The sequence below is a fragment of the Paracoccidioides lutzii genome (assembly GCF_000150705.2).
Source record: "Paracoccidioides lutzii Pb01 unplaced genomic scaffold supercont2.59, whole genome shotgun sequence".
In the NCBI taxonomy this organism is placed as follows: Eukaryota; Fungi; Ascomycota; class Eurotiomycetes; order Onygenales; family Ajellomycetaceae; genus Paracoccidioides; species Paracoccidioides lutzii.
This window is the reverse complement of record NW_015441005.1, coordinates 3,393-28,702: the sequence shown is the minus strand read 5'-3', so window position 1 is coordinate 28,702 and position 25,310 is coordinate 3,393. Positions and strand designations below refer to the sequence as shown.

Sequence of the window (25,310 nt, the reverse complement as noted above, 5' to 3'; positions counted from 1 at the left end):
TCTTATGATCTGTGAGAATCTTGAATTCCTTTACACTTCATAGCTCAGTGTCTCATTTCTTTAAACACTCAATTATCACTAATAACTTCTTATCATGAATCTCATAGTTGCATTCTGCAGGTGAATGCTTGTGAGAGAAGAAGGCACATGAGTGCAGAATGCTCTGCTCATCATATTGTAGTAGCACTTCTTCTGAGACATAATCTGAGAAGTTTGTTTTCAATATAGTCTCACAGTCAGAATTGAATTGAAGCAGAATCAGAGCAGAGATAAATATTGATTTTAGACACTTAAAAGCTTCTTCAGCCTTGCTCATCCACAAAAAAGAAACATTCTTGTGTGTAAGAATCATCAGTAAGATCATGATCTTTGAGAAATCTCTGATAAATCATCTATAGAAATTGACAAAGTCTAAAAATTCTTGTACATCTTTAAGAGTAGTAGATGTCACTCATTTCAAAATAGCTTTAATCTTCTCTGAATTCATTCATATACTCTTGCTTGCTTCAATGATGAATTTAAGATATTTTGTGCTGTTCATCTTGAACTCACTCTTTCTGATGTCTGCCTGCAGATCTGCTTTCTGTAGACATATAAGCATCTTTTGTACATGCTCATGATGCTTCTATAAGCTTCTTAAGAAAAATATCAAGATGTCATCTAAATAGGCTGAGCAGAAGTCATCCAGATATTCATGTAATGCTCAGTTGATATATTTTTGAAATGTGCTCAGAGCATTGGTCAAATCAAAGAGTGTAATCAGCCACTCAAATAGTCTGTATCTGATTCTAAAGGCTGTCATTTACTCATCATCTTCTGTGATTCAAATCTTGTGAAAAGCTGTAATAATGTCCAGCTTAGTGAATCATTTAGTCTGTTCAATTCACTGTAGAGTCTCACTGATTAATGATAGAGAATATTGATTCTTTTAGATGATTTTGTTAAGAGCTCAATAGTCTACACAGAATCTTAGTTCACTCTTAGACTTCTTTATGAATAGTACAGAAGCAGCTGCAGAAGAGTTGCTCACTCTAATAATACTCTTATCTAGATAATCTGTAAGAGTCTTTCACAAAGTCAGTAGTTCCTCTTAAGACATATTATATAATAGGCCTCAAGGGGGTTGTTTCACACTATCATTAGTTTTTTTAATCAGTTCAATCTCATGATCTCTATCTGAGCAATGAAGTAGGGATAAAGTGTCAGTGACTTTCTTATCAAATACATTCAAAAACTCATGATAATGTTTAGGCAGCTTTTCTCTAGGGTCAATCTTTAGTTTCACTTCTAGAGTCTTTTGAATGTTGATCAAACTGACAGTGAAGATCTTGATGTTTCACTTCTCTCAAGTGCTCACAAGTCTAGAGAAGCTTACAGCAGAGATGGAAATCATATCAGCTTTTGCATTTAAACTAGACTCTATTTCTATGTCACTCTCTTCAAATCTTACAATTCTTTGATGAGGAATCACAGTCACCTTTTGCTGGGCCAGCCAGAGGTCATCTAGATACATATCATGATCATATAACTCATTCACCATATAGAGAAAGGCTTGTTCAGTTACATGATCACCTATATCAATTTGAATGCTAGTCACTATGCTTATGAAGAGTCCCATGAAGTCTTCAAAGCCAGTCATTTTAACAGAGGGAATTTCAATGCACAGGAGCTTATGCTTGTTAATGTAGAATTGAGAAATAAGATCATAGACATTACATTCACTGTCTATCATTACTCTAGTTGAAAAGACATTATCTACTAGAGCATTGACAGTGAAGAATTTGAATATTATCTTAGATTTAAATCTTTTTCATTGCTTTCTCATAAGCTTCTTATTTCACTTCTTTCAGTGTTTTTTGATTGGAGCTACTCTTTTCTCAAATCCTCACTCATATCCATATCATCATTGTTCAGTACCAGCTTGGGGATCACCTTAGCTATCATGAGAGTGACAGGGCATCTGAGAGATTTGAACAGGCAGCTCTTAATCATATGACCTCTGACTTCACATCTCAGGCACAGGCCTTGCTCTCTTCATTGATTAACCTCTGTCTGATTTATCAATTTGATGTAGTGGACACTTGAGGTCACAGCATCAGAAGAGAGATTCATCAGATCATCAGCAGAAGCTTGAGACTGATTTCATCAGTCAAGAACAGCATGATGAAGTAGAGAGTGTGAATTAGATGTTGTATGATTCAAAGAAGATCTGCTCTCACAATGTTTAGATCACTGTCTTAAAGTCTTAAGCTCAGAGAGTTAATGATCAACTAATCTAAGCTTCTTGTAGTAATTCTCATAGAGAGATGATTCTCTTACACTCATCATGCCTTCCCTCAGCTCCATGCTTAGAGTGGATTTCAAATATCTCTTTTTAATGTGATCATCTTATCTGTGATCATCAGCTTCCAGCAGTAGCTGATTAAATTCAGGCAGAAAGTCAAAGAGAGCTCTTCTACTCTGTCATAGATTGTTGAGCTTTTGCATAGTCTTTTCCTGTCATGCAGAATCACTAAAGAGCATGTGTGTCTGCTCCAGTAAGCTCTCTATCATGTAGTTAATCTTGTTCTTATTATTCTCAACTCAGGGGTAAACTCAAGCTGCTGCCATTTCTTTCAGTTTTGAGTACACATATCAAGTACATTTCTCATTATTATCTAAAGCTTTCTCATCAATCTTAAGTTTTGATTGAAGCTTGAGCTCTCACTGAGGATAGTGCTTCAGATTAGAATCATCATACTTCTTACAGTTCAGTAGCTTAGTCTTTGATCTTCTGACTGCAATGAGTGATTGTGAGTTTGATTGAGAGAGAATTGATATCAAGATGTTCAAAGCTTGTTGTAGATTAGCTACTTCAGCTTGCTGAGCTGCTATTAAATCTCTGTTCTCACACTGGACCTGTTTCTGCTGTTGAAGAAAGATCATTCATTGTTGTTCAAAGCTGCTGAAGATGTCCCTGCTCATTGCTTTGTGTTAATTCATTTGTGTATTTGTTGTACAAATCTGCTGCTTTATCTCATTTGACTAGACATTTTCAATGTTGCTTGTTTGTTTGTTAGCATGATTGCTAACCCAGTCTATTCATATACCAGTGCTATCACTGAACTTCATGATGCAGGATTTAAAACTTTCAACAATCTATCATATGTCAGCATATTTGCTGAGCTTTGTGATACAGAATTAAGACTCTCAGTGTCCTATCAATGAAAGAAGTGAAGCAATTCATAATGTAAAGGATTAAGCTCTAAGAACTAGAGGCTAGTCCTTCTATATAACAAGGACAAATTGCTTGAGAAAGGGAAGAAAAGAATGAGATGAGAACTCAAGCTTAAGCAAGCTCACATAGCATGATCACGTGCGCACGTGCAAATGATGGCTAGGCTGAGTCAGCCAGCCAGAGCAAATCTAGAGGTTTAACCCCTTATAGATTGATCTTCAGCTTTGAGATATAACAGATATTATTCAGTTCAATATCTGATTTCTTAGTTGAAATGCACACTCTCTCTATATCTGCTATTGATATTGTAGATTCATCTGTCATCTTCAATATGACATTCATTCTCTGAAGTGTAATCTCAACAATATTCTTCAAAAATATGATATAAGCTTCTGCTCTAAAGTCTAGGACTCAGGTATTCTCTATTACTTTATTACTGAAATAAATCATCTATTTTGCAAAGAATACTTGCTTTACAATATTATGAACTGAAGTAGTGCGTCTTTATTCTTGTTCTTATATTTATTCTTTTCTTTATGATCTGCAGAATATTTTTCTGAATATTTTGTTCAATAGTCAGTCATAAAATACTCTATCTTCTGGCAGTTATAGTATGTCTTTTTTATATTATTGCTATACTGCTTGAACTTCTTATCTTTATCTTTCTCTTTAATCTCTAAATTCTTATTTTTACTCTTATTCTTTTTTTATAAATCTTGAGTATTATTTGCAGAATTTCTTGTATTTATCAAAATAATATTCTGTTTAGCAGCTGATAGATACAATAGAATATCTCAATACAGTCTCATGAAATCTGTCTCAATATCACAGGTATTGACATCTTTTTCAATGTAGTTCATTCTATCTCTGATAAATGATGCTTATCCAGTATTGACATCAGTTAATAAGTGATCAAAAAGAATAAAATCTTTAATCTTATATCTCAAATAATTATACTCAATCTGAATGATGATCAGACATTTTATAAAAGCTTTATCTGAGTCTTTTGTCTTAGCTGTCAATCTAATGTATTTTTTAAAAAGATAAATGTAGTGGACTGCAGACCTCTCTAAGAAGTTCTCTTCTATAATTATTCATAAAATCTACACTAACAACAGATGATCTGAAAGTATCATAAAATGAGATCTTACTTGCAAAGAGATTGAAGACAATATATGATTATAGAATTATATACTTCTTTCAGTTCAAAAATATTACATATTTATACTGATATCATCTTTCACAGCAGATTGCTTCTCATTAAGAATATCATTGATTTCAGATTGCTTAGCAGTTAGTATTATCTCTTTTCTTCATATTGAATAGTTCATAGAATCAGTCAGAATAATAGATTTCTTGATGTGCTTCACTTAATCTCTAAATTCAGTCAATATCTTCATTATGACAGTAGTTTTATCTTTTTTCTATAGATAGTTTGCAAGATCTTCACTCATTTCATTATCACTAGCATTAATAATAAGTGTCTCTCTGCTAGCTCTCATCATTTCAACTTCTTGCTGAAGTTTTGCAATCTCTAATCTCATCAGAGTTTCTTTACTAACTTCTGACACCTGGTCACTAAAGTCAATCATATTTTTTGACATTTCATCAACCAGGTCTTTATATATGTTATTATACTCATCTGATTCCTTCAGAATTATCTTGTCTATTTCAAATGCTCCAGGAGCACTTCTACAAACTGTAATATATGTAGGCAGTGAACCTGTGAGCTCTGGAGTTCTATTCTCCAGAATCTTATTCTCTCAGATTCTCAGTTTTGTCTCTTTTTTGACATGTATTCTTCTGTCAAATCTGGTGTACCACCTGAACATAGATTAATCATCAATATTATCCAATTGTTGTTCATATTTTTCCTCATAATATTTGTAGCTGTTCATTCATAGCTGTTTGTTTGCAACTTCTCCTCATGTTGTTCACAGTGAAAGACCTCTAATTCAAGGGTCTCATAGTCTCTTAGAGGACTGTTGTCTACCTTGTTGCATTGTGTGTCTCTAAGCAAGCTAGCTAGCTACTAATAAATACATAGGTGCACATGACCTCAGGTAGCCGGGGAAACCTCCAACAATAAAACCTATTGCTACTCATTCATGTATATAAACACCCTGAATCCTCAAAGTTCCTTTGAGAGATTCAGTGGTTAGCTACTATTCAATCCTACACATACATCTCATCCATTGCTATCCTCTTCCCTCCATAGCGCTCGCAGCGCCTATATACCTACCCTCCTACGATCTTAGTTATAGAGCTTCTCACGCTTCCTTTTGACACTTAGTTCATCCACCTTAGTGTCCTCACACTATAAATATATTGCAATCTCAGTAAAACATATATTTTACTAAGTAGCATGCAGAATTCATGAAATAATAAACAACTTTCTTATTCTTTACAATCTAAGTTGAAATGAAATTGCAAGCTTTTGCTCAGTGGATCTTCAAATCATAAAATTTTTAACCAATTCGCTGGCCGGGCTATAACTTGATGACGAATATCACATACGTATCTTCGTTCGGTGATCCTCATTAGGGAGGGGAGGCTAGCTACGCTATATACGCGCTATATAGATCACGTGCTTCCGGCAAGCCCTGTAGTCAGGTTGCGGGAAAACAGTTGATCCGAACGTTGCTGGGGTGACGGGTTGGCGGCTGCTATTGTTGTAAATACAACGAAACCATCTTCAGCCTGGGATCATCTTTTTATACACACACAGAACACCCTCACACTCCACCCGCAAGGATCTGGCTCTTGTCAGCTGCACTCCAAAGTACTTTATTATAAGGGTTTGCTCTCTATTTTTTCTTCTTTTTAAATTCCAACTCTCTTGAATACTTACTTACCACAACCGTTTTTATCTCTTCTTTGTCTCGGGGCTTGCAATGTCAAAGACTCTCGAAGCTCGATTCGAGCATCTCTCTGTCAATGACGAGAATGAGCCTCCTAGCAACTCCACATACTATCAGAAATCAAAGGTAATGCTTTTTTTGTAAATCAGTTAATGTTTTATTAGGGATTTGGCTAATTTGTTACCAGGTCGGCGTAACGACCACCTTGAGCTCCTCAGCATCAACAGCTCAACTTAACTGCAATGCAAACCGCTCAAACCTGCTTAAATACGCCTTGCAGAACAACACCAATGGCTCATCTCCCCGAAGACCCCAGGGAAATACCAGTCTAATATCCTCTTCCCGAATTTCCAACGAGGAAACTTCTATTGTCCAACGCTCTTCCCATCCCTTATACGAGCAACCATCTGCCCCAAAGAAATTCCACCTAGGGATGTTTGAAATTGGAAAACCTCTAGGAAAGGGAAAGTTTGGACGAGTATATCTTGCTAGGGAACGATCAACTGGCTTTGTCTGCGCCCTGAAGGTCTTGCACAAGAGCGAGTTGGTTCAGGGCAAAGTCGAAAAGCAACTGCGTCGAGAAATCGAGATACAAAGCAATTTGAGACATCCAAACATTTTGCGCTTATATGGCCATTTCCACGACAGCAAGCGGGTTTTTCTAATTCTGGAGTTTGCGGGCAACGGAGAATTGTACAAGCATCTACGAAAAGAAAACCGTTTCCCCGAATGGAAGGCTGCGCAATACATCGCCCAGATGGCTGCTGCATTGAAATACCTACATAAGAAGCACGTCATGCACCGTGATATCAAGCCGGAGAACATTCTTGTTGGCATTCACGGTGAAATCAAGATCAGCGACTTCGGCTGGAGTGTCCATGCTCCAAATAACAGGAGGAATACAATGTGCGGCACCCTGGACTACCTGCCCCCCGAAATGCTTCGACCTGGATCGCAGGATAATTACTACAACGAGAAGGTTGATCTGTGGAGTTTGGGGGTTCTTACATATGAATTCCTCGTCGGGGAGGCCCCGTTCGAAGACACTCCGGTTATGACACAGCGGAGGATCGCTAGGGGTGAAATGAAGGTACCATCATTTGTGAGCCCTGAAGCTAAGGATCTCATCAAGAAGGTTAGACTTAGAACTCACAACATTAATGTAAACTGCTGTCGCTAACTTGGCGAATAGTTGCTTGTTCTCGACCCGGAAAAGCGAATCCCTCTCGAAGATGTGCAACAACACCCATGGATCATCAAACATTGCCTTAAAGGCGAGCGGGCAACGAAGCGGAGCTCAGGAAACAAAGAGAGCAAATAGAAGTAAATTGCTTTGTGTCTAGTATCCTTATCTTGAAATCCTTCTAGGGTTTATAAACGAAGTTTTGCAATGGATATGATATTGACGGAAGTTCGGAGTACGATTGAGCGTCAAGTTGATTTTTAAGCTTTGGAGTTCGGTGTCAGAATCAATAATGCACGTTGATTGCATAGCAATAGTATATGTACTTCACTGTTTGTTTAGTCTCATAAACGTCGTATGGGTGGTTTTTAATGCTCCATACATTCCCATCAATAATCTCAATCAGTCGAAAAATAAACGACGCCTGCTATTTCTAGTAATTTGTACAAACATATATAGTACAAAAAAAATTAAAATAAATTGAAAGCCATAATGTGCAAGAAAATACTCTTCATCTATAGATTTCATCAAACGGACGGGTATCTCGGAAACAGCTGTCCCAAACCTCATCGACGACCTGCCTCGCCTGTTCCGCATCCTTACAAGCCGGCCTGGCCATGACTGATAGCGCCGCCCGACGCCGCACACACTCTTGATGCTGCTGTGTTAACTTCCACTGGCCGCGTCGGAAGAACTCTCTTGCCCATCTGCACTCTCCGCTTAATGAACTTGCTCGGATCTAATTGTAGGACACGGTTAGACTCCTGTTGAATACACGTATATCCAAACGCGATATGGGAGAGGAAAGGAAATCGACAAACCTCTGCACAAGCCGCGTGTCTCAAATTATCTGTCCAATCCAACTTGAATCGCAAGTGGTCGTAGGCATGTATCATTTCATGCGCCATGGTGTCCTCTATGTGACCCTGGTCCTTCATAGCGTTGGCGCATATCCGTATGCCGTATTCTGGGTCAAAACCGCCGGCTTGTCTCTGTGTGCAGCGTCTGCAATGGATGTTGTGGCTAGATATATCCCCCCCTAGCTGCCTGATGTTGTCTTGCAGAAAGCGAATTATAGGGCCTACATTTAGAAAATGAGGTAAGCTTCATATCTCAAATACACAGTTGAGCGGCAGACACAACTCACTGTATTTTATAAGATAGTCGCGCTGGTCCTCACAGCGTTTACAATCGATTTCCTCGTTTCGAATGTCTCTCGCGAGTAGAAACTGTTCCCGTCCTTCGTCTGTCATCTTTCCCGTCAGGATCGAGAACATGTTCTTCATCTGCGTCCATATGTCGTCGCCTGGTGTGAAGCCGGTGTCTTTGGCTGGCCGCGCTGTGCCCGAATTGGCGGCTGATGGTTTAGTTTCCTCCATTGTTCAATTAAATCTCCCTATTGCTAGTTTTCCTTATCCCTCTCTCCTCTGATCTCATGCAATCCGTCAAGTAAGGGATTATATAGAAGGATGGACTCGAAAAAAGCGGTGTCAGCCGGCAGATCCATTCTTAAGGAAATGAAACTCGAGGCGGGACGAATATCAATTAGTGACATGAAGGCGATTCGATATTCCCACGCCCTATGACGGAGCTCCACACTTCTCAGTAAATACTTAGGGGGGTGTTATATGTGTCCTGGACCGTGGATTCATTTTCGGGTTCCTCCTCTTCTCCTGGAAGAAGGCCTCACGAATGTGAGTGCCAGACTTCCGGGCAAGGAGAAAGCATTGGAGACGGCGATATCAACATTAACATGGGAGGTCAAAGGACTTTTACTATCGTTATTAAGCTGGGTAAGCGATTAGTTTAATTAATATTTTCATCTTCGTCCTCTTCATATTATTTCGTTTTTCTCTTTTATTTTATTATTATTATTTACCTTATCTACCAAAAGCTAAATGTATTTCCATTCGAAAATATAAAGGGACGAGCTCCATCGTCTGTGAAGTTACACATGAACCTATCTTGTCCAATCTGACCCTCATCGTTGAGACGGCTACAAAGCTTCGTAAGGATGGGCATCGAGTTATCCTCGTCTCATCGGGAGCTGTCGGGGTGGGCTTGCGGAGGATGGATGTTGACACTAGACCGGCTCATCTCCCTCGAATACAGGTTTGAATCTCATGTTGCTATCTCTCCTATTTTATATGTGGCTAACCATAATTCTAGGCTTTAGCAGCAGTTGGACAGTGCAGACTAATGAGTCTATGGGATAGCTTGTTTGCGCATCTGCGGCAGCCAGTTGCTCAGGTCCTATTGACGAGGAGTGACATTGCGGATGTGAGTGCGCTAGGTATTTATATGCATTGAATGGAAGCTAATGAAGAAATCGGTGCAGACAAACCAATACCGCAATGCGCAAAACACCCTAACGGAACTTTTGAATATGGGAGTGGTTCCGATTGTGAATGAAAATGATACGCTGGCGGTTTCGGTACGTAATAACACGATGAGCGATGAACTGACTGTAGATACAAGCGCTCCCAGATAACAAATCTAAATTTATAGGAAATCAAATTTGGAGACAATGATACCCTATCTGCCATCACTGCTGCTATGGTTAGTGCGGACTATCTCTTCCTGATGACCGACGTTGACGGTTTGTACACATCCAATCCCCGCACCAACCCTGACGCACAGGTGATAGAGGTAGTATCCGACATATCCACCCTTGAAGTCGACGTATCTTCCGCAGGATCCTCTCTGGGCACTGGCGGGATGAGCACGAAGATAGTCGCGGCACGTCTAGCAACGAGCGCGGGCGTCACGACCATAATCACTCGCAGCTCACGGCCAGGAAATATCCGCGATATCATCAATTACCTCCAATCAAATCCGCACAACAACGCCACCCCTCCCTCTCCTACAATAAAAACTAGAGACGAAAAGTCCATCTCTCCACTGTCGTCACCACCACCCGCACACACCCGCTTCCTCCCCTCAACCTCCCCCATCCACTCGCGCTCCTTCTGGCTACTACACGGCCTCGCTCCTCATGGCACAATATACATAGACTCTGGCGCCTACAATGCCACACTGAACAAAGCCAGCTTACTCCCCGCCGGCGTAGTAGGTGTCGAAGGTCACTTCGGCCAACAAGAATCCGTACGGCTGGTCGTGGTTGAGCGACGTTCCACCTCTGCCTTGAACGGTGACTTCCCGCATCAGGGCGAGGAGCCCCGGGAAGTCGGACGGGCACTGGTTAACTATGGCAGCAATGAGATTGCGCGAATAAAGGGGCTACGGAGCACGCAAATTCAGTCTGTGCTGGGGTATGCGGATAGTGAGTATGTGGCGTTGAGGGAGAATATTGCGTTCTTTCAGACATCAGAGGCGTCGAGTCGGCCCAGTACGCCTGGGACGGATGAACGGTTTAGGCTTCTAAGTCGACCCCAGTCGCGGGCAGTTTGATTATGGCTTTGACCTGAGCTAAGTTTGCCTATTTTGCTGATTCTTTTCTATCCTTTTCAACATGCTGGAATGATTGGGAAGTTCTCGTAAAGCTGAACCCATGATTCCAGGAGGTGGGAGTGAAGATTTTTGAGTTTTATGGGACACCATGATGCCAATGTGTCCATGCCTTAGTTCTCTTCTCCTCAGACCTACTAGATTTCCCATCTCTTTGTTATCAGAGGGGTTTTTGAGGGAATGCTAAAAGTTCTTGAAATAGAACACGGACAGCGATCGGCATTCTTTTTGGGTTCAGTACATACGTCCTATCAATCTCCCGATCAGACCAACCGTCATATCCATGCATATTGGAGCTGATCTTGCTTTGCTTTTTCTTTTTCTTTTTCTTTTTTTCTTCTTTTCTTTTTTAATAGCTTTTATTGGTATATAAATCAAGTCACACTGAAACTTGCTATTAACACTTCTTTAACATGCCGTAAGGTAAGGTACATCCATTCTTGTATATCTCTGAGTTACGATTCATCAACATTTTAAACAATACGAAAAGAAAGAAAAAATCGAGGACAAATTCATAAAACACACCATATCTCGCCCTTTCAGCATGTTCCAAAGCAGTGCCAGTGCAATTGCAACCATCAACCGGACTCCGTGCCCGTTTTTAAATACCGTAGCGCATAACCATAACAGACCCATCCATGCCACAAAAACTGGTGAGATAAAAAGTGGAGAGGCAGTTATCAAAGTTAATCTTTCCACCTGTTCAAAAACTTCTGCATCTCTTCATCAACAGGCGCTGGAGCAGCCTGCACATTCCATCCAGAAACGTGATAACAAGTCAGCAACAGCCAAACAGTCAAAACGAATACATGAAATGATAAACCACAAGCTTATAAAAGGAACAGTCAACCCACCGTATTCTCAATACTCATCACCTTAAACGTAGGCAGAGCAGTTACGGTCGTCATGACAGTCGCTGGGGGTAGATAAGTAGTTGCAATATTAAAGGAACTCGTGGGGTGCAAGGGTCCAGCGGCTTTGAGGGAGATTTTCGTCGGTGGCTGCATGGGCGGGGGCGCATAGAGGATGGTACCCCGTTGTTCCTCGTAGGGTAAATTTGCTTGTCTTTTGCGCAGTTCGTTAAAGGTTGGAGGCCCGTATGTGGCGGCGGATATATCTTTTATGCCGCCTAAGAGTTTTTGGGCGAAAGAGCCGGTCATGTCGGTGAGTGTGAAGCGCGGGGAGTTGACGGGTTGGGGGTCTTGAGGTATGTGTATTATCATTTGGAGGAAGCTGGGTTATTTTTGACGATGGGTCAGTGTATCCGTTCTATTTCAGTTTGTTTTTTTTCTTCCTTGAGAGATACATCTTGGGAGGGTTATGTTTACTATGCGTTGGGCTCGTTTCCACCAATGTTGGCGGGGATTGGAACAGAGACGGAGTTTCCCTGGCCAAAAGATCTGCCTCTGGCTATGAACATGAAGCAATCCTGTGGTATAAGAGGCATGCCAAAGTCAATATGGTAGTTTTAAGAATGAGAAAAGATAGCATTGAGTTGACGCGGTGAGAAACAGAATGCATACATAGGAATCTTCACTGTTACCCCCGGCGCAGAGTTTAAGATCAAACAGAGTAGAGGCCAATGACTCTGTATCATTTCCCAAATGTCGCCATTCAACATTCAGGACACTTCCGCCTTTCAAGACAGATCCAGCTGGAGGCGCTGTAAACTCAATTGTGGCGGAGGCGGCGAGCACAAACTGCGTAAGTAGTAGAAGCTGCTGCGGTTTCATTGCGACTGGTTGTAGGTGTACGAAAGAGACAGAATCGAAAAAAGGGGGGAAAAAAAGAGAAAAGAGAAAGCAGTTCCGAGTACTTTGGAGTAACTAATGTAGAGATTCTAAAGTCTGAGATAGCGAATATGAATGGATACTGCCCGTCAAGGCTGAGTGAGATCAATCCGTGAGTCAACCCTGTTCTGCTAGGTGGGGAAGTTGAGTCGCGGATAGAAACAGGGTCGACTCTACCGTGTCTTGGGTTTGGGTCCAACAACCACTCATCACTCATCACTTCATCCCTGCATGATAAACTAGAGTTAGTTTTACGGAAATATCTCGAGGTACATCTCTATACTTTGATGGGACAAAGGTCAGCAATTTCAAAAAGGAGTATCACTTTTTATTTTCGTAGTAAAGTAAATATCTGATATCTGACTAGTTCCCTAGTTGCGGGTTAAAATAATATCATTTGTCCCACTAAATAAATCCATACCTTAATTAGTTAAAACAGAGCCCACTAATAACTGCCCAATACAAAAGATACCGAAAATTCACCTTCGACGATTGGGTAAGTAACGTATTGAGGTGACAGAATTACCGGCGCTAGGCAATATCCGGATCACGAGATCTGTAATTTCAACCTTCAGGTACTTCGAGCCAACCAACTGTTCAACGTACTCTCTCTCGAGATATATGCAAGTATATTTAGATATAGATATATCGTTTTTTAGATTAATTCCGGGGTAGATGCAATCATACTATGGATTGGTCCCCCAGTGGAATAGCCACCACACTGCTCTCTGGGAATCCCGTCGTAATCCTTCTCACTGGCATCATTGCTTTCTCCCTCCCGTTCTTCCTACACTTCCTCCTCTACAGATCCTCCCCTAAAAGTGCCTCAAGAGATTTTCTACTCCTTGGGCCTAGTGGATCTGGGAAAACAGCATTGTGTTCACTTGTAAGTCCAACTCCCACGTTTGAAACAATTCTGCTATGCTGTGCTGGCATGAATTAACAACATAAATTTAGCTGGAACAACGGTCAACGTCTCAGTCTCAAAAGCCCCCAAGAGACACACACACTTCCCAAATCTCCTCGTTTATCCACGTAACTCTCCCCCCAACCGTGCATATTGGCTCCAACAAATACCGCTCAGTCAACGACCCATCATTCAAAGAAACAGCCAGAAACCCAATTACCTACCGCCTTCGAGATACCCCGGGCCATGGCAAACTTCGCGGATCCCAGGGGATCGCATTGTTGGCATCCCTATCAAATCCCAAAAGAAAGGGTCCAGATGGGCTCTGCGGTGTAATTTTCATGCTCGATTCCGCAACCTTGTCCCAAAGTGATGAGTTTCTACGGGACGCAGCTACATACCTACACGACGTGCTCATGACGTTGCAAAACCGCGTGTACAGAAAATCACCACTATCGTCCAAGAAGGTTCCCCGAATTCCTGTCCTGGTCGCTGCTAATAAACAAGATATATTCGCGGCCCTGCCACCAGGTTCGGTTAAAGCGAAGCTGGAATCTGAGATTGAGAAGATTCGTTGGTCGAGAAAAAAAGGATTGTTGGATGCTAGTGTGGATGTGTTGGCCGAAGAGGAACAGGACATGCTGGGTGGTGATGAGGAGGGGGTGCCGTTTAGCTTCCAGATGCTAGAGGAGCAGATGGGGATTCAAGTTGATGTGATGGGGGGCGAGGTGTTGAGTGATGATGCCGGCAACTGTGGGAGTGGGATACGGCGCTGGGAGGAGTGGGTTGGGATGTGCTTATGATCTGTATGCATGGTGTGTGCCGGTATATTTTAATATACACCGACAATCGAATATGAGGTGTCTTATTTACGAATATACGGTTTGCAGTGCGTCCCTTGAGGCTTGGTCATTCCAAATAATAGCCCCCTTAGATGTGGAGTATTCGATGCTGAATTAAATAGAACTCTAATCTATCACCCATGCTGTGTGTATTTATACATTATAACATCGTATCCCCAAGGGTAGTGGGGAAGGTATAAACATAATGTTGAAAAGAAAAAGGGAGACCGCTGAATTCAACCAAACTGGAAAATCTACCCATCAACCAGCAGTAAGCTGGAGAGACCAAAGGGAGAAGGGAGGGTGGGAAATAAAAAATATAAAAAAGAGAGATATGCAGGGAGCAAAGGAAAACACCGAAACATTTAATAAACAACAATATATATATATATATATATATATAAACCCTCTGAACAATCATGGATGCGTGTTTTTCCGGTGTAGCAACCAAGTCAACAAATCCACCTTGGTAGCCACAGCCACCGGCTTCATTTGTCCATTTTCTCCCTTCTCCGTAACCACCGCAGCGCTATTCCATTTGAAAAACCGATTCAGTTCGCTGAGAGGTGTATCTAGCGTGATTTCGACATATTTACGCCTCTTTCCCGCGTCCCATCCTGATCCATCCACAGAGTCCGGGACAAGCTTTGGAGCAACCCGCATGATGTCTCTGGGATCCGTGACTACCTCTGACAATTTCGAGAAGTTGAACATCACATCGGAGACGGGGCTACTGCCCGTGGCCCTGCCACGAGACAGGCAACTGAGGAGATTTCCGAGAGTGACTAGACCTACCAAACGCCTTCCGGTAGGGGCTAGTACGGGTAATTGATCGAAGCCTTTATCTCTCATGATTTCGATGGCTGCCTCGCATGAGGAATTTGATAGGACAGTAGTCACTGGCTTCAATCTTAGGTCTTTGGCCTTTGCTCCCGAGAATGGATCCTTTGGCGCCCGCGCTTGTATATCTGGTGACCCAGATTCTGTCTCTTGGCAAGTTGTGGGGAGTAAATCATTCGCGGCAAGCCAGTCGTCATCCGCAAACTACCAAACACATTAGGAAGGTTACTTTTGCATAAACGTTCGAATGAACAGGAATAAAAAACCTTGCTTAGATAGCTTCGAATACTATCCGGGAAAATAACAACAATAACATCATCTTCCGTAAAATTGTAGTCCTTGGCTGCCTTGGCAAGACCAGCAATCGCACTTCCACTGCTGCCGCCAACAAGAAGGCCCTCTTCAGCTATCAGCTGTCGAGCATACTGAAACGATTCTCTGTCACCCGTCTTATACCACTTGTCAATAACTCCATGATCCAGCACATCAGGGATGAAGTCATAGCCGATACCTTCAACCTTGTACGGCTCGTTCATGTGCTCCTGATTTAATGATTCCGGCAAGGCGAGTGTTGACCCATAAGGATCTACCGCAATGACAATGACGTTGGGATTATGCTTTCTAAGGCCACGGGCAACCCCAGTGATTGTGCCACCTGTCCCCGCCCCAGCAACCACAGCTTTTATATTGCCTGCAGTTTGCTCCCATATCTCTTCTGCTGTGCCGAACTCATGCGCGAGAGGGTTATCTTCATTTCCATACTGGTTCAAGATATAAGCATTTAGTAGTTCCTTTTCTAATCTCTTTGCGACACCGATATGTGATTCTGGGGAATCGGAGCTAGCCTCTGTGGGCGTTCTGATGATGGTGGCATTCAAAGCACGCAGGACGGAAACTTTCTCGGCGGACATCTTTTCTGGGAGCGTGATTATCGTTTTATAGCCTGCACGTTAAGATGTGCGTAGTTAAAAATTACAGTCCCATCAGCAGCTATGTCGACGAGAAATTAGGGGCTCTGTCACCTTTTACTGCTGCAACAAGAGCAAGCCCGATACCTCTGAATACGCCAATTGCGCCCGGGTCAGTAAAAACCCACTCCACTTCAATAGCTAATACAAAAAGAGGTGCATATATCTATGACCTACGTGTTTCCGCTTGTTGGCTCAATTAGGGTATCTCCTGGCTTTATCCTACCCTTGCGTTCTGCCTCCTCGATCATGCGCAGTGCAATTCGGTCCTTCACACTGCCCCCGGCATTGAAATACTCCAACTTCGCATAGACGGTAGCCTTGATGCCCAGGCTTTGAGGCACTTTATTGAGGCGAACTAGAGGCGTATTGCCGATTTTCTGGGTGATCGATTCCATCACCACTGGGGGTGCAGCGGGGCTCGTTTTGGTAGACATTGCAGCAGGGGTGGGGTGATAAAGAGGAGAATGTAGTTAACGAAAGGAAAAGTAAAAAAAAGGTGCTTTTAAAGACAAATACAACTGGAAGAAGATACAGGTTGTACGTTTTTATATTTGTTTCTTCCAAGGTTCGGCTGGGTTTTGTCCCACGGACCTTGCCTTGCCCTGTCTCTTTTTTGCCTCCTGGGTGGAGCAGGTCTAGCCCATGAGGCGCCGACGCAACCCGCCCTGCGGAGATCTTCTAACCTAGTCACAAACTAACTAATAGTGGATCTCTCGAGGACCTATGAGGAATCTGGATAACACGCCGTCATGTGATCGAGCAGCAGAGGTATTTGGATTTGCTGTTCAATTCAATAATGGTTCACGGGTGCGAAAAAAAGAACAGATGGGCTTTTTTGCGAACGTTGCTGATTGGAAGGGACAACTTTCTAATTATGAAAACATGTGGGTTTCAACAACTTCCATCATCACGTGGAATAACAATATGCTAAATGTCAACATGCGGGGTTAAAGTAAGTTAATTGACAGACTAACTATATATCTTTTCAAACGGACCCAGAGTCCCATCTGGACCTTAGTAAGATGTTGGCCAGTGCAATCCGTCAACGAAGCCCAATAAATCCCCAAGAAATTCATTACTGTGTGTCAGATACAGACCTGTTACAAGTAGGATAGATCAGCAAACAAGTGAGTCAATGGTTTTATGTAGAAAGACGAGGGCGGAATGATTTACTCACCGTGAGCGCCTGACTCGTACATTTTAACATTCGTCCTGGGAATAATTTCCTTGATGACTTTGGAACTTGCCTCGTAGGGACAGCCCAAGTCCTGATCCCCATGAACGCACATGATAGGTACATCAGTATTTGCACCAAGCTTCTGCAAGCGGTCTGTGAAGTCTAAGCTTGTAATAATCTGAACGCATCGCTCAATAGCAATGGCATCAACCATTGCGACAATGTTTTCGAGTCGGCGGAGTGTGAACTCTGATATCGTCCGCTTGGATGATAGGACGAATAGCGAAGGCGGAAGAGCTTCATGGGTGTAATCAGCTCGTGATTTACGGAATCCTTCGAGCATCGAGTCCCACAATTCGCGCGGTGGCGCATTGGGATTTTCTGGAGTAGCCAGAGGAAATGGAAGCGCAGGGCCTACCCAAAAGAATCCCTACAATTGGCCAGTCCGGTGTCAACAAGTCCCAGGGCAGTTTGATGTTATATTTGTTACAGTTATAAACAGGTATATGATTTTTTACCTTGCAGTTACTTCGAACGAATTCGCTGCGCTCGTAAGCTAAGAGTGTTTCTCCTGGTCCCATGCTTGCGGCAACAAAGACAAACGGTCTAATGTCAAGTTTCTCTAACAGATGGGCCGTGTCTTGTGCAAATACGTTATAGTCTATCTGTTCCATCCCCGGTTCGGGACCATTCCAGTCACTATTGCCGAAACCACGTCGGTCAGGGGCAATGCATCTATACTGTTGACTTTCGCAGAGGGGTAGGATTAGGTGCTCGAACATCAGCGAAGACATTGGCCAGCCGTGGATGAATACCAACGCTGGCTTTTGTTTTTCTGCTTCTGTTTTGTTCGGTTGATAAGGTTGGAGTTTGCTTGTAGGCTGATAATCTCTATAGAAGAGCTGGGCTCCATCGAATGGACTCGTGAAGCGAGGCATGTTATGGTGGAAATAAATGAAGGAGAGGTTCTATAGCTCTGAATTTGGTGTTGGATGGTAAATCGTTCGGCTCGGGATGGGAAGAGATGATATAAAAACCTGGTATAAGGCCAGCTTTTATAACCATTCCGCAATAACGATGGGTTAATGCCCCCGTTGACTCGCCAAATATGACAGAAGCCCTGACAGGAAGAGGTACCCATGTCGTATTCTGTTCAGATCAAAGAGAACGATCTGGAAGGTTTAAGAGGTCTAAATGAGACCTTATTGAAAGCCTTGAATCTGTAAGAGTGTGGGGCAGATGATGTCGAGAATACGATGCACCATATCGTTAAGGTGACCAGGTCTGCCAGGACACGGCTGTTCCTCCGACTTTCTAAAAGCCTGGGCATAACATTATGATACCAAGGTATGATGACGGTCAATAAAGGACAATGTGTTCTCAGATGCCGTAGTTGACTAGTTAAATAGTTTACTGATGACCTTCGTATGGACTTGAACTTGGCAATTGAGAATTAAATATGCGGGGATATCGATTTGCCGTCAAATTATCTGTGATTGTTGTTGAAGGGCTCCTTTATACATGCATCTAGAGTATTAGTATCCAGTCGGGCTATCACAGTCTTACACAGACACTGCCTTTTCTTTGTCCATTACATAAATTCCCTTTCATATAGTTATCACATCAACGTTAGATTTGTTCTTCCTTTTTCTCCTAGTTATTTCCCACCCACCCACCTATCCACCACACTTAAGGGGCTTCTAGTGGAGTTTGTAATGTGAAACTTTGAGGTCCACAAAGCGCTTAGTTAGCCAATTCTTACCTAGATAAATACGTCAAGCTGATGCGTTTGCCCATTATGAAACAAAAGAATGTGGAGCAATTATTTCGTCGTTCTTGAATACGTTCCGAGGCCCTTTCACTATGAATTATTAATAGAATTGATATCTCTTCCTCGAGATGTCGGAATAAAGGGAGAAAGTAAATTTCAAAACCGATAAGCTTCGAATAAAAACTGAAAAGGTCAAGTGTGCTGGGTTCAATTCAACTTAATGGATGATCAATGAACATTGCATTTTCCTGACACAAACTACGCCGCTAAAGGGGCTGGAAGTTGGTAAAAATAAATAAGTAAATAAATAATAAAATAAGATAAATAAGTTAAAATAAGTTAAAGGTCCAATGGCAGTTCACTTGTGAGGTTGTGATGTGATGGGACTGAGAAATAATTGTGTTTCGAAGTCCAGCTGTGTGGTGGATGTGAGGGCGACTGCTTACTATTGGAGCAAATACTGTCCGAGCTGTGACTCCTGTAACTAACTACGTTGCTACAGGCTTCAGCGCAATTGATTATTTCCTCGGTCAACCCATGGATGTCATGGAGAACTGACGGAAGCTTTCTCTTTTGTGGTTTTTCCTATATATATCTCACTCTCTTTCGTTTTGCGATTTTTCTCTTCGCTTTTTATACTCTTTTACTTGCGTGGTTGAGTAATTTGACTATCCCTTCAATTTCTTATCTCGAGTTTGCGCTTCTTATACATTTCCTGACCAGCCTCGCCAATCCTGGAATTGAAGGTAGAACGTGGCAATTTCTTACATGCAAAGGTCTCTCGATTGCAGGTTTGCTTTATGGCAAGTCCTTGACTGCAGGCACCAATATTCCTTGCCAGAAGAAGTGCTGGGTTAACGGTATGTTGTCTTTTGAACGGAGATAAATAAGTTCGCACGTCTCTCATTTCGAACAGAGAGGAATAAGGATTCCGTCCCAGAATGAAACTCCAATCTCCCTCTTCTTTGCACTCTTTCGAGGGCCCCGAGAATCTTCCAGGTTGACGCCCTATTCGGATAGCGAAGTCCAGAGAAGCTGTGCCTTCGATTCTTGAACTTCGAAATGTTCATGGTTGTCTTGCTCATACTCTCCATTCTTGTTGTTGGCAACTTTCTTCGGGGACGGCAAATCGAATTACCTGGAAGAGCGCTGCTTGAACTGGTTTACGTCATCATCGCAGTGACATCTTGGTCATATCCGAATCCTCACGACGGGACGACAGCCGGGAATGTACCGACCCGCCCATATTGACTATTTTCCTCTGTTTTGAAAGTCGCATTCCATCTCGCATTTGGCGCCGTTTGACATTTTTGATTTTTTATTTTATTTTATTTTATTTTATTTTATTTATTTATTTATTATCATTATTATTTTTTTTGCTTTCTAACAGCTTGGGAAAACGTTGCTGGTGTGTACCAATAACCCTAGTCAAGAAACTGTGACTTGGTTCACTATCCCTTGACTCTGAAAACATTTTGAGCGTCTTTAGCTGCATAGCATATTACAGGGAAATTTTGATTTTTCTTTTCATCATAATTAGCCCAAATACACCAACGAAATTCCCGATGACATCATCAACACTTTGACTAGGTAGCTACTTAGTTAACTAGTTAATGTTAACTAAATTAGTTATATTGTAAATGGCGGAAGAGAGAAGCTATGGGGGTTGACAGCGTCTTGTCTTGATTAAAGGCAACCCAATTAATTGTAGGCACATTCTGAGTGTGTGTTCCTCGTACCAAATACAGAATAGCCATGGCCCTATTCTGGAAGCATAAAACGTAAATAAGGGTTGCCTGGGTATTTTGTTATTGTTATATTGAAATTTCATTCAATTGAAGTTAAAGTTCCCGGGACGATCACAACAAGGTTCCAGGGGTTGAACGAACTGTGTCCATTAGCTTCATCCATCTCGTCTACTTAGTTAATCAATAATACGCCAACCTTTATTTCCAATGCATTAATTAATGAACTTCACATCAGTGCAGTGGAACAACAACCATGGAAATCAACCAAACATCACTGCGGGAGAAGGTTACAAATGCATTCAGGGAACGAAATATTCCTGTTAAACGTGATGAGATTGCTGCGGCTCTAACAGATGCCGAGTCTTGCAAATGGATAAAAAGTCATCTTGGCCCAGATAACCTGTTGTCGAAGGAGGAATCTGCCTTGTAAGGGAATCGACATCTGTCCGCGGTGGTTTTCCCCAGCAAACAACTGGATTCCTTAACTAAACCGTATTAATTAATTTCTTCGTTGTTGGTTAGGTATGCGAAATTAGAAGCGACTGGGTCCCTCAAGAGTATCCTACAAGGGCAAGAAATATCCTCGACAAGACCGTTCCTCGACGATGAAATTCGTGACGCGATTGGATCTCTCAGGGCGTCCACAGCAGCCATTGAGAACCAAACAGAGACATTGAAACTACAGTGCAAGGAACTTAAGTCCCAGATTCGAAGTCCAAATCAGTCACGCCAACGAGAATCAAGAGCATGGGGACAATTGAATAAGAAACATGCGCTGGAGAAGCAGCAAACCGATGTTACAGTATTACACCCAGCTCCGCTCTCTTTTGCATGCTTTCCTATCGAAGTTTATGTGTGCAATGGTTGATATTTTCGTAGGTTGAAGATCTCACCCACGAATTTGAGACGTCTCTCGGCGCTGTGCAATCTTTGTTGTCCACTGAGTCCAGCACCTTACTCCCCATGTTAGCAGGCAAACTGAAGGATGACGACCGATCCATGCTAGGGTTGGAAAAGATTGCATCCACCGTTCAAATAGATGGAGATGACAAGGAACTTAGTAGGCGAGCTACCCAACTCACTGCAAAACTTGCTGGGTATCTTGCAGAGGAAATTCACTCCCGGTTGGATCGACTCTACCTTGAAGCTATCCATAACGGCGCTTCCGGGGCGGATCAGGGTGAAGACAAGAACACCCAGTTGGCAACTTTTCAAGAAGAGATCAATTCGTTATACTCTGAGATTGAGATTCTCTCAGAGATGACCACTCAGCAACAATTCAAGGTTCCGATACTTCGGGCTCTTCAGAGCCGCGGCACGGAAACTCGGTCGACCTCTCAACAGCAATTGGAACAGGTTCGTACACTCGTGCATCATCTCCCTCTTTTAACGTCCCCTCCCGGCCCAGCGAAGTTAATGTTAAAAGCGAATCTCATAACAGATTTTGGATACAATAATTCAATTAACCCAATCTGCGGAAAGAATAACTGAAAGACTGATTAACCGACAATCCCATCGGATAGCTATAAATTATCTGTCTACCAAATACAAATCCGAACAAGATAAAAAACAATCGGAGCAGCAGACAAATATAAGCACCACAGCACAAAAACAAATATCCCGACTATCATATGCACCTTCGACACCCGGAAATACGGAGCGAAAGAGCTCCATCCCCCTCCCTCTTGACCATGGCTCGAAAGCCCTAGAACAGCTTCTACGTCGACTCGGAGTTTCCATTGTTGATCTTGTGGAAAGTGGATTAGCTGAAAACACATCAGCATCACTTGATGGAAAAAAGCAGCACATGCTGGAGATGCTTCAGAATTTACAATCTACCGCGGAGTCGCCGCTCTCTGTACATTTGGGGCCAGCTGACCAAACCGCACAGCTACTGCATTCAGCTCTCTATGCGGATTCAAATTTCGAGGTTTCTATGGCTGATGGTGCGCCGGAGCAGAGACTCAGTTCTTTGGAATGCCAGATTGAAGCCCTCCGCAAGGGAATTGATGGTCTTAATGTTGATATCTTGCATGGAGAAGACAAGGCGCAGAAGAAGTTTATGGAGAGGTGGGGATGAGCTATGTTATTGTTCAAAGCCATTGATGGAATTTGTTTCTCATTTGTGCCTTTCACTTTTTGATTGGGTCGTTTTGGTCTTCCCGCTAATAGAGCTGTTCCAAACCAGTTACTTACGGAAGTGTGAGGAGCCCATAACTCCTCTCAGATGAATTGGTGTTAAATGCCAGTCCAATAATATCTAAAGTATTACAATGGCACAAAATTTTTCTTTTAGGTGTATCCATGATGTTGAGGCTACCAGACCCTGGTTAGGAAATCATGTGACCTTGGTTATTCCCCAAAAGTCGCCTTGGGGATTTTAAACGAGAAGAAATTGATATCGAAAATCGAGTCCTAAGTAGAACAGCCGTCAATGGGGGGGGACTTTCAAAAGAAAAAGAATAGGAGAATGCCTAGTATGTAGTTCCTCATCGTTTCTATCTTTTGGAATCTTATCTCTCCTAGCTTCCTGATTTTTAGTTTTGCTGACAGCTGCTCACAGTTCTGTCTTAAAATGCAGTGAAACTGCTGTTTTCATCACTGCTAAACATCCCTTACTCTCTGTTTTTCTTTTTTGTTTGAATACTTACTATCTCCAGGATTTGAGCTGCCCATCTCGGTGTTCAGTTGTCCCTTTCTCGCTTTGTTATGGACACAATCCCAACTTTTGTTCGTGGGAAACTTGGAAAGAATTAATACTTTCTCGCCGCCTTTGATTTAACGCAATTTGCCAAAATTGTTCATTGGTGAATAAAGTATCTCGGATTAGATATATAAGACTGTTGGATCAATCTGATCACCAATTCGACATTTGAGTCCTCATTTATTGCCATCGGACGACGTGTCTGTCACAATATTTTAACGATACCTTGCCACGTACAATGCAAGCTCTAGTACACAGAGAGCACCTTCAACTAACAGCTGAATTCAAATACCTGTCACTGTTAATTTGTGAAAACCTTTCCTGGCAAGGGAATAAATGCAACAACCCACACACTTCCCATGCTAAAGCCTCAAATGGATGGAAAGCAACCTCAGAATGAGCAGACGAAACCAGGAACAAAAAGGGGACATGACAGGCAGTTTGTCAACACCTTTGCGCCAGCTCTCGATTGCTCCAAGCCAGCTTCCTCAGCAATGTACTTCTGTGGATGATGTTAAATTATCTCGTGATGCGGAAGTATTCAACCTTTCCGCTGAATCAGCCTTGAAGATACTGTGCGCACGCGTGGACAAACTTGCCAAATCTACCGGTGATATCCCCTCATCGACACCCGTTGGTGAATTCATTCCCCAGGACGAAACCTGTACCAACTCTCCTACAGGGAAAAACAGCAACAACAACAACAACCTCCAGACAGATGCCAACGCGGAGACCGGCAGAGAACAGCGTGAAATCGATTCACCAAGGATATTGATAAAGAGCTTTTACAGCAAGCAGATTTCCTCACTAACCCTGGAAGAGTATCTTCTCCGACTTCACCGTTACTGCCCGATGTCAACAGCAGTATATTTGGCGACGAGCCATTACATTATATATATGGCAACAGTGGAGAAAATCATCTACGTGACGCCGCGTAACATGCATCGTCTCATTTTAGGGGGGCTTCGGGTGGCATCAAAAATGATGGAGGATCTTTGTTATCGACACAGGAGGTTTGCTAAGGTTGGGGGAGTGACGGAACGTGAGCTGGCTAGGCTTGAGATTAACTTTTGCTTCTTGATGGATTATGACTTGAAAGTTGACGTTGAGATGATGTTTCGTGAAATCGAGGCATATCGGGAGGGGGCCAGATAGGGCTTTTATTTCTACCGTTTTCGGGCAACACCTGTGGAGGTGGATGTTATCGGGAGAATTTTTGGTTCTTGATTTCTTGAACGGATTTGCTCTAAATTATAGATCTTGGATGGCAGATATACTGAGTTGTGTCGGATATTTAAGTTTTTTTCTTCTCTTTTCTTTTCTTTTCTTTCTTTCTTTCTTTCTTTTTTTTTTTTTAAATTGCTCTCTTCCATGGATTTTACAGTATGGCACCTCCTTTTTACATTCGTGAGCCACAGCTTCTGTTTTCTTTTGAACATTTTTTGGTAGACTTCCTCTATCATGTATGTACTGCGCTGTAACTACATAACCCCAGGGCTTCTCCAATCATACAAAAGATTAGATTTCAGCCTCTTCTCGTAGACCGTTCGAGGTAGGGCGTTGAGTTGAACATTGGTTTTAAAAATGTTAAATGTGATCCCGTGTGAATTTAAGATGTAAACCATGACACCCTAACATTAAAACTACATACACTAGTCATTCTCACACTTGCTTATCTCTATACGCTCTTGATGATAATGATTTTATTATATTTTGAGACCTTTACCTATAACTAACCCTAACCCTAATCCCAATCCTACCCCCTAATCTACTCCTACCACTGGTTTGGTGGTGAGGTTGAATAAAGATATGTAATAGGAATACAGTGTAG

General features: G+C 42.3%; 10 protein-coding genes across 10 annotated transcripts; 5 read left to right on the top strand and 5 right to left on the bottom strand.

Annotated features, from left to right (window-relative positions):
- Positions 1–6,111: 6,111 nt before the first annotated feature.
- PAAG_08991 (serine/threonine-protein kinase) lies at positions 6,112–7,399 on the top strand (the record flags this gene model as incomplete). Its single annotated transcript, XM_002789057.1, has 3 exons — positions 6,112–6,204; positions 6,266–7,213; positions 7,271–7,399. 3 exons carry the CDS (start codon positions 6,112–6,114, stop codon positions 7,397–7,399), a joined length of 1,170 nt encoding a protein of 389 aa, XP_002789103.1.
- Positions 7,400–7,772: 373 nt separating this feature from the next.
- Positions 7,773–8,640, bottom strand: PAAG_08990 (metalloprotease ATP23; the record flags this gene model as incomplete). Its single annotated transcript, XM_002789056.2, has 3 exons — positions 7,773–8,000; positions 8,083–8,342; positions 8,409–8,640. 3 exons carry the CDS (start codon positions 8,638–8,640, stop codon positions 7,773–7,775), a joined length of 720 nt encoding a protein of 239 aa, XP_002789102.1.
- A 374-nt stretch (positions 8,641–9,014) lies between these two features.
- PAAG_08989 (glutamate 5-kinase) lies at positions 9,015–10,672 on the top strand (the record flags this gene model as incomplete). Its single annotated transcript, XM_015846695.1, has 5 exons — positions 9,015–9,054; positions 9,186–9,373; positions 9,431–9,541; positions 9,600–9,695; positions 9,770–10,672. The coding sequence occupies 5 exons, from the start codon at positions 9,015–9,017 to the stop codon at positions 10,670–10,672; spliced, it is 1,338 nt and encodes a 445-aa protein (XP_015701616.1).
- Positions 10,673–11,415: 743 nt separating this feature from the next.
- PAAG_08988 (hypothetical protein) lies at positions 11,416–12,462 on the bottom strand (the record flags this gene model as incomplete). Its single annotated transcript, XM_015846694.1, has 4 exons — positions 11,416–11,475; positions 11,584–11,962; positions 12,058–12,158; positions 12,253–12,462. 4 exons carry the CDS (start codon positions 12,460–12,462, stop codon positions 11,416–11,418), a joined length of 750 nt encoding a protein of 249 aa, XP_015701615.1.
- Positions 12,463–13,207: 745 nt separating this feature from the next.
- Positions 13,208–14,229, top strand: PAAG_08987 (hypothetical protein; the record flags this gene model as incomplete). Its single annotated transcript, XM_002789053.2, has 2 exons — positions 13,208–13,405; positions 13,477–14,229. The coding sequence occupies 2 exons, from the start codon at positions 13,208–13,210 to the stop codon at positions 14,227–14,229; spliced, it is 951 nt and encodes a 316-aa protein (XP_002789099.1).
- Positions 14,230–14,685: 456 nt separating this feature from the next.
- PAAG_08986 (cystathionine beta-synthase) lies at positions 14,686–16,513 on the bottom strand (the record flags this gene model as incomplete). The annotated part of the gene is made up of 4 exons (XM_015846693.1): positions 14,686–15,312; positions 15,375–16,051; positions 16,131–16,165; positions 16,254–16,513. The coding sequence occupies 4 exons, from the start codon at positions 16,511–16,513 to the stop codon at positions 14,686–14,688; spliced, it is 1,599 nt and encodes a 532-aa protein (XP_015701614.1).
- Positions 16,514–17,093: 580 nt separating this feature from the next.
- PAAG_08985 (hypothetical protein) lies at positions 17,094–18,194 on the bottom strand (the record flags this gene model as incomplete). The annotated part of the gene is made up of 3 exons (XM_015846692.1): positions 17,094–17,176; positions 17,257–17,686; positions 17,775–18,194. The coding sequence occupies 3 exons, from the start codon at positions 18,192–18,194 to the stop codon at positions 17,094–17,096; spliced, it is 933 nt and encodes a 310-aa protein (XP_015701613.1).
- A 1,509-nt stretch (positions 18,195–19,703) lies between these two features.
- On the bottom strand, positions 19,704–20,784 carry PAAG_12670 (hypothetical protein; the record flags this gene model as incomplete). Its single annotated transcript, XM_015848132.1, has 2 exons — positions 19,704–20,082; positions 20,699–20,784. The coding sequence occupies 2 exons, from the start codon at positions 20,782–20,784 to the stop codon at positions 19,704–19,706; spliced, it is 465 nt and encodes a 154-aa protein (XP_015702254.1).
- Positions 20,785–21,028: 244 nt separating this feature from the next.
- On the top strand, positions 21,029–22,855 carry PAAG_08984 (hypothetical protein; the record flags this gene model as incomplete). The annotated part of the gene is made up of 4 exons (XM_015846691.1): positions 21,029–21,201; positions 21,298–21,577; positions 21,655–22,131; positions 22,217–22,855. 4 exons carry the CDS (start codon positions 21,029–21,031, stop codon positions 22,853–22,855), a joined length of 1,569 nt encoding a protein of 522 aa, XP_015701612.1.
- Positions 22,856–23,875: 1,020 nt separating this feature from the next.
- Positions 23,876–24,634, top strand: PAAG_08983 (hypothetical protein; the record flags this gene model as incomplete). The annotated part of the gene is made up of 1 exon (XM_002789049.1): positions 23,876–24,634. The coding sequence occupies one exon, from the start codon at positions 23,876–23,878 to the stop codon at positions 24,632–24,634; it is 759 nt and encodes a 252-aa protein (XP_002789095.1).
- Between the last annotated feature and the right edge of the window lie 676 nt (positions 24,635–25,310).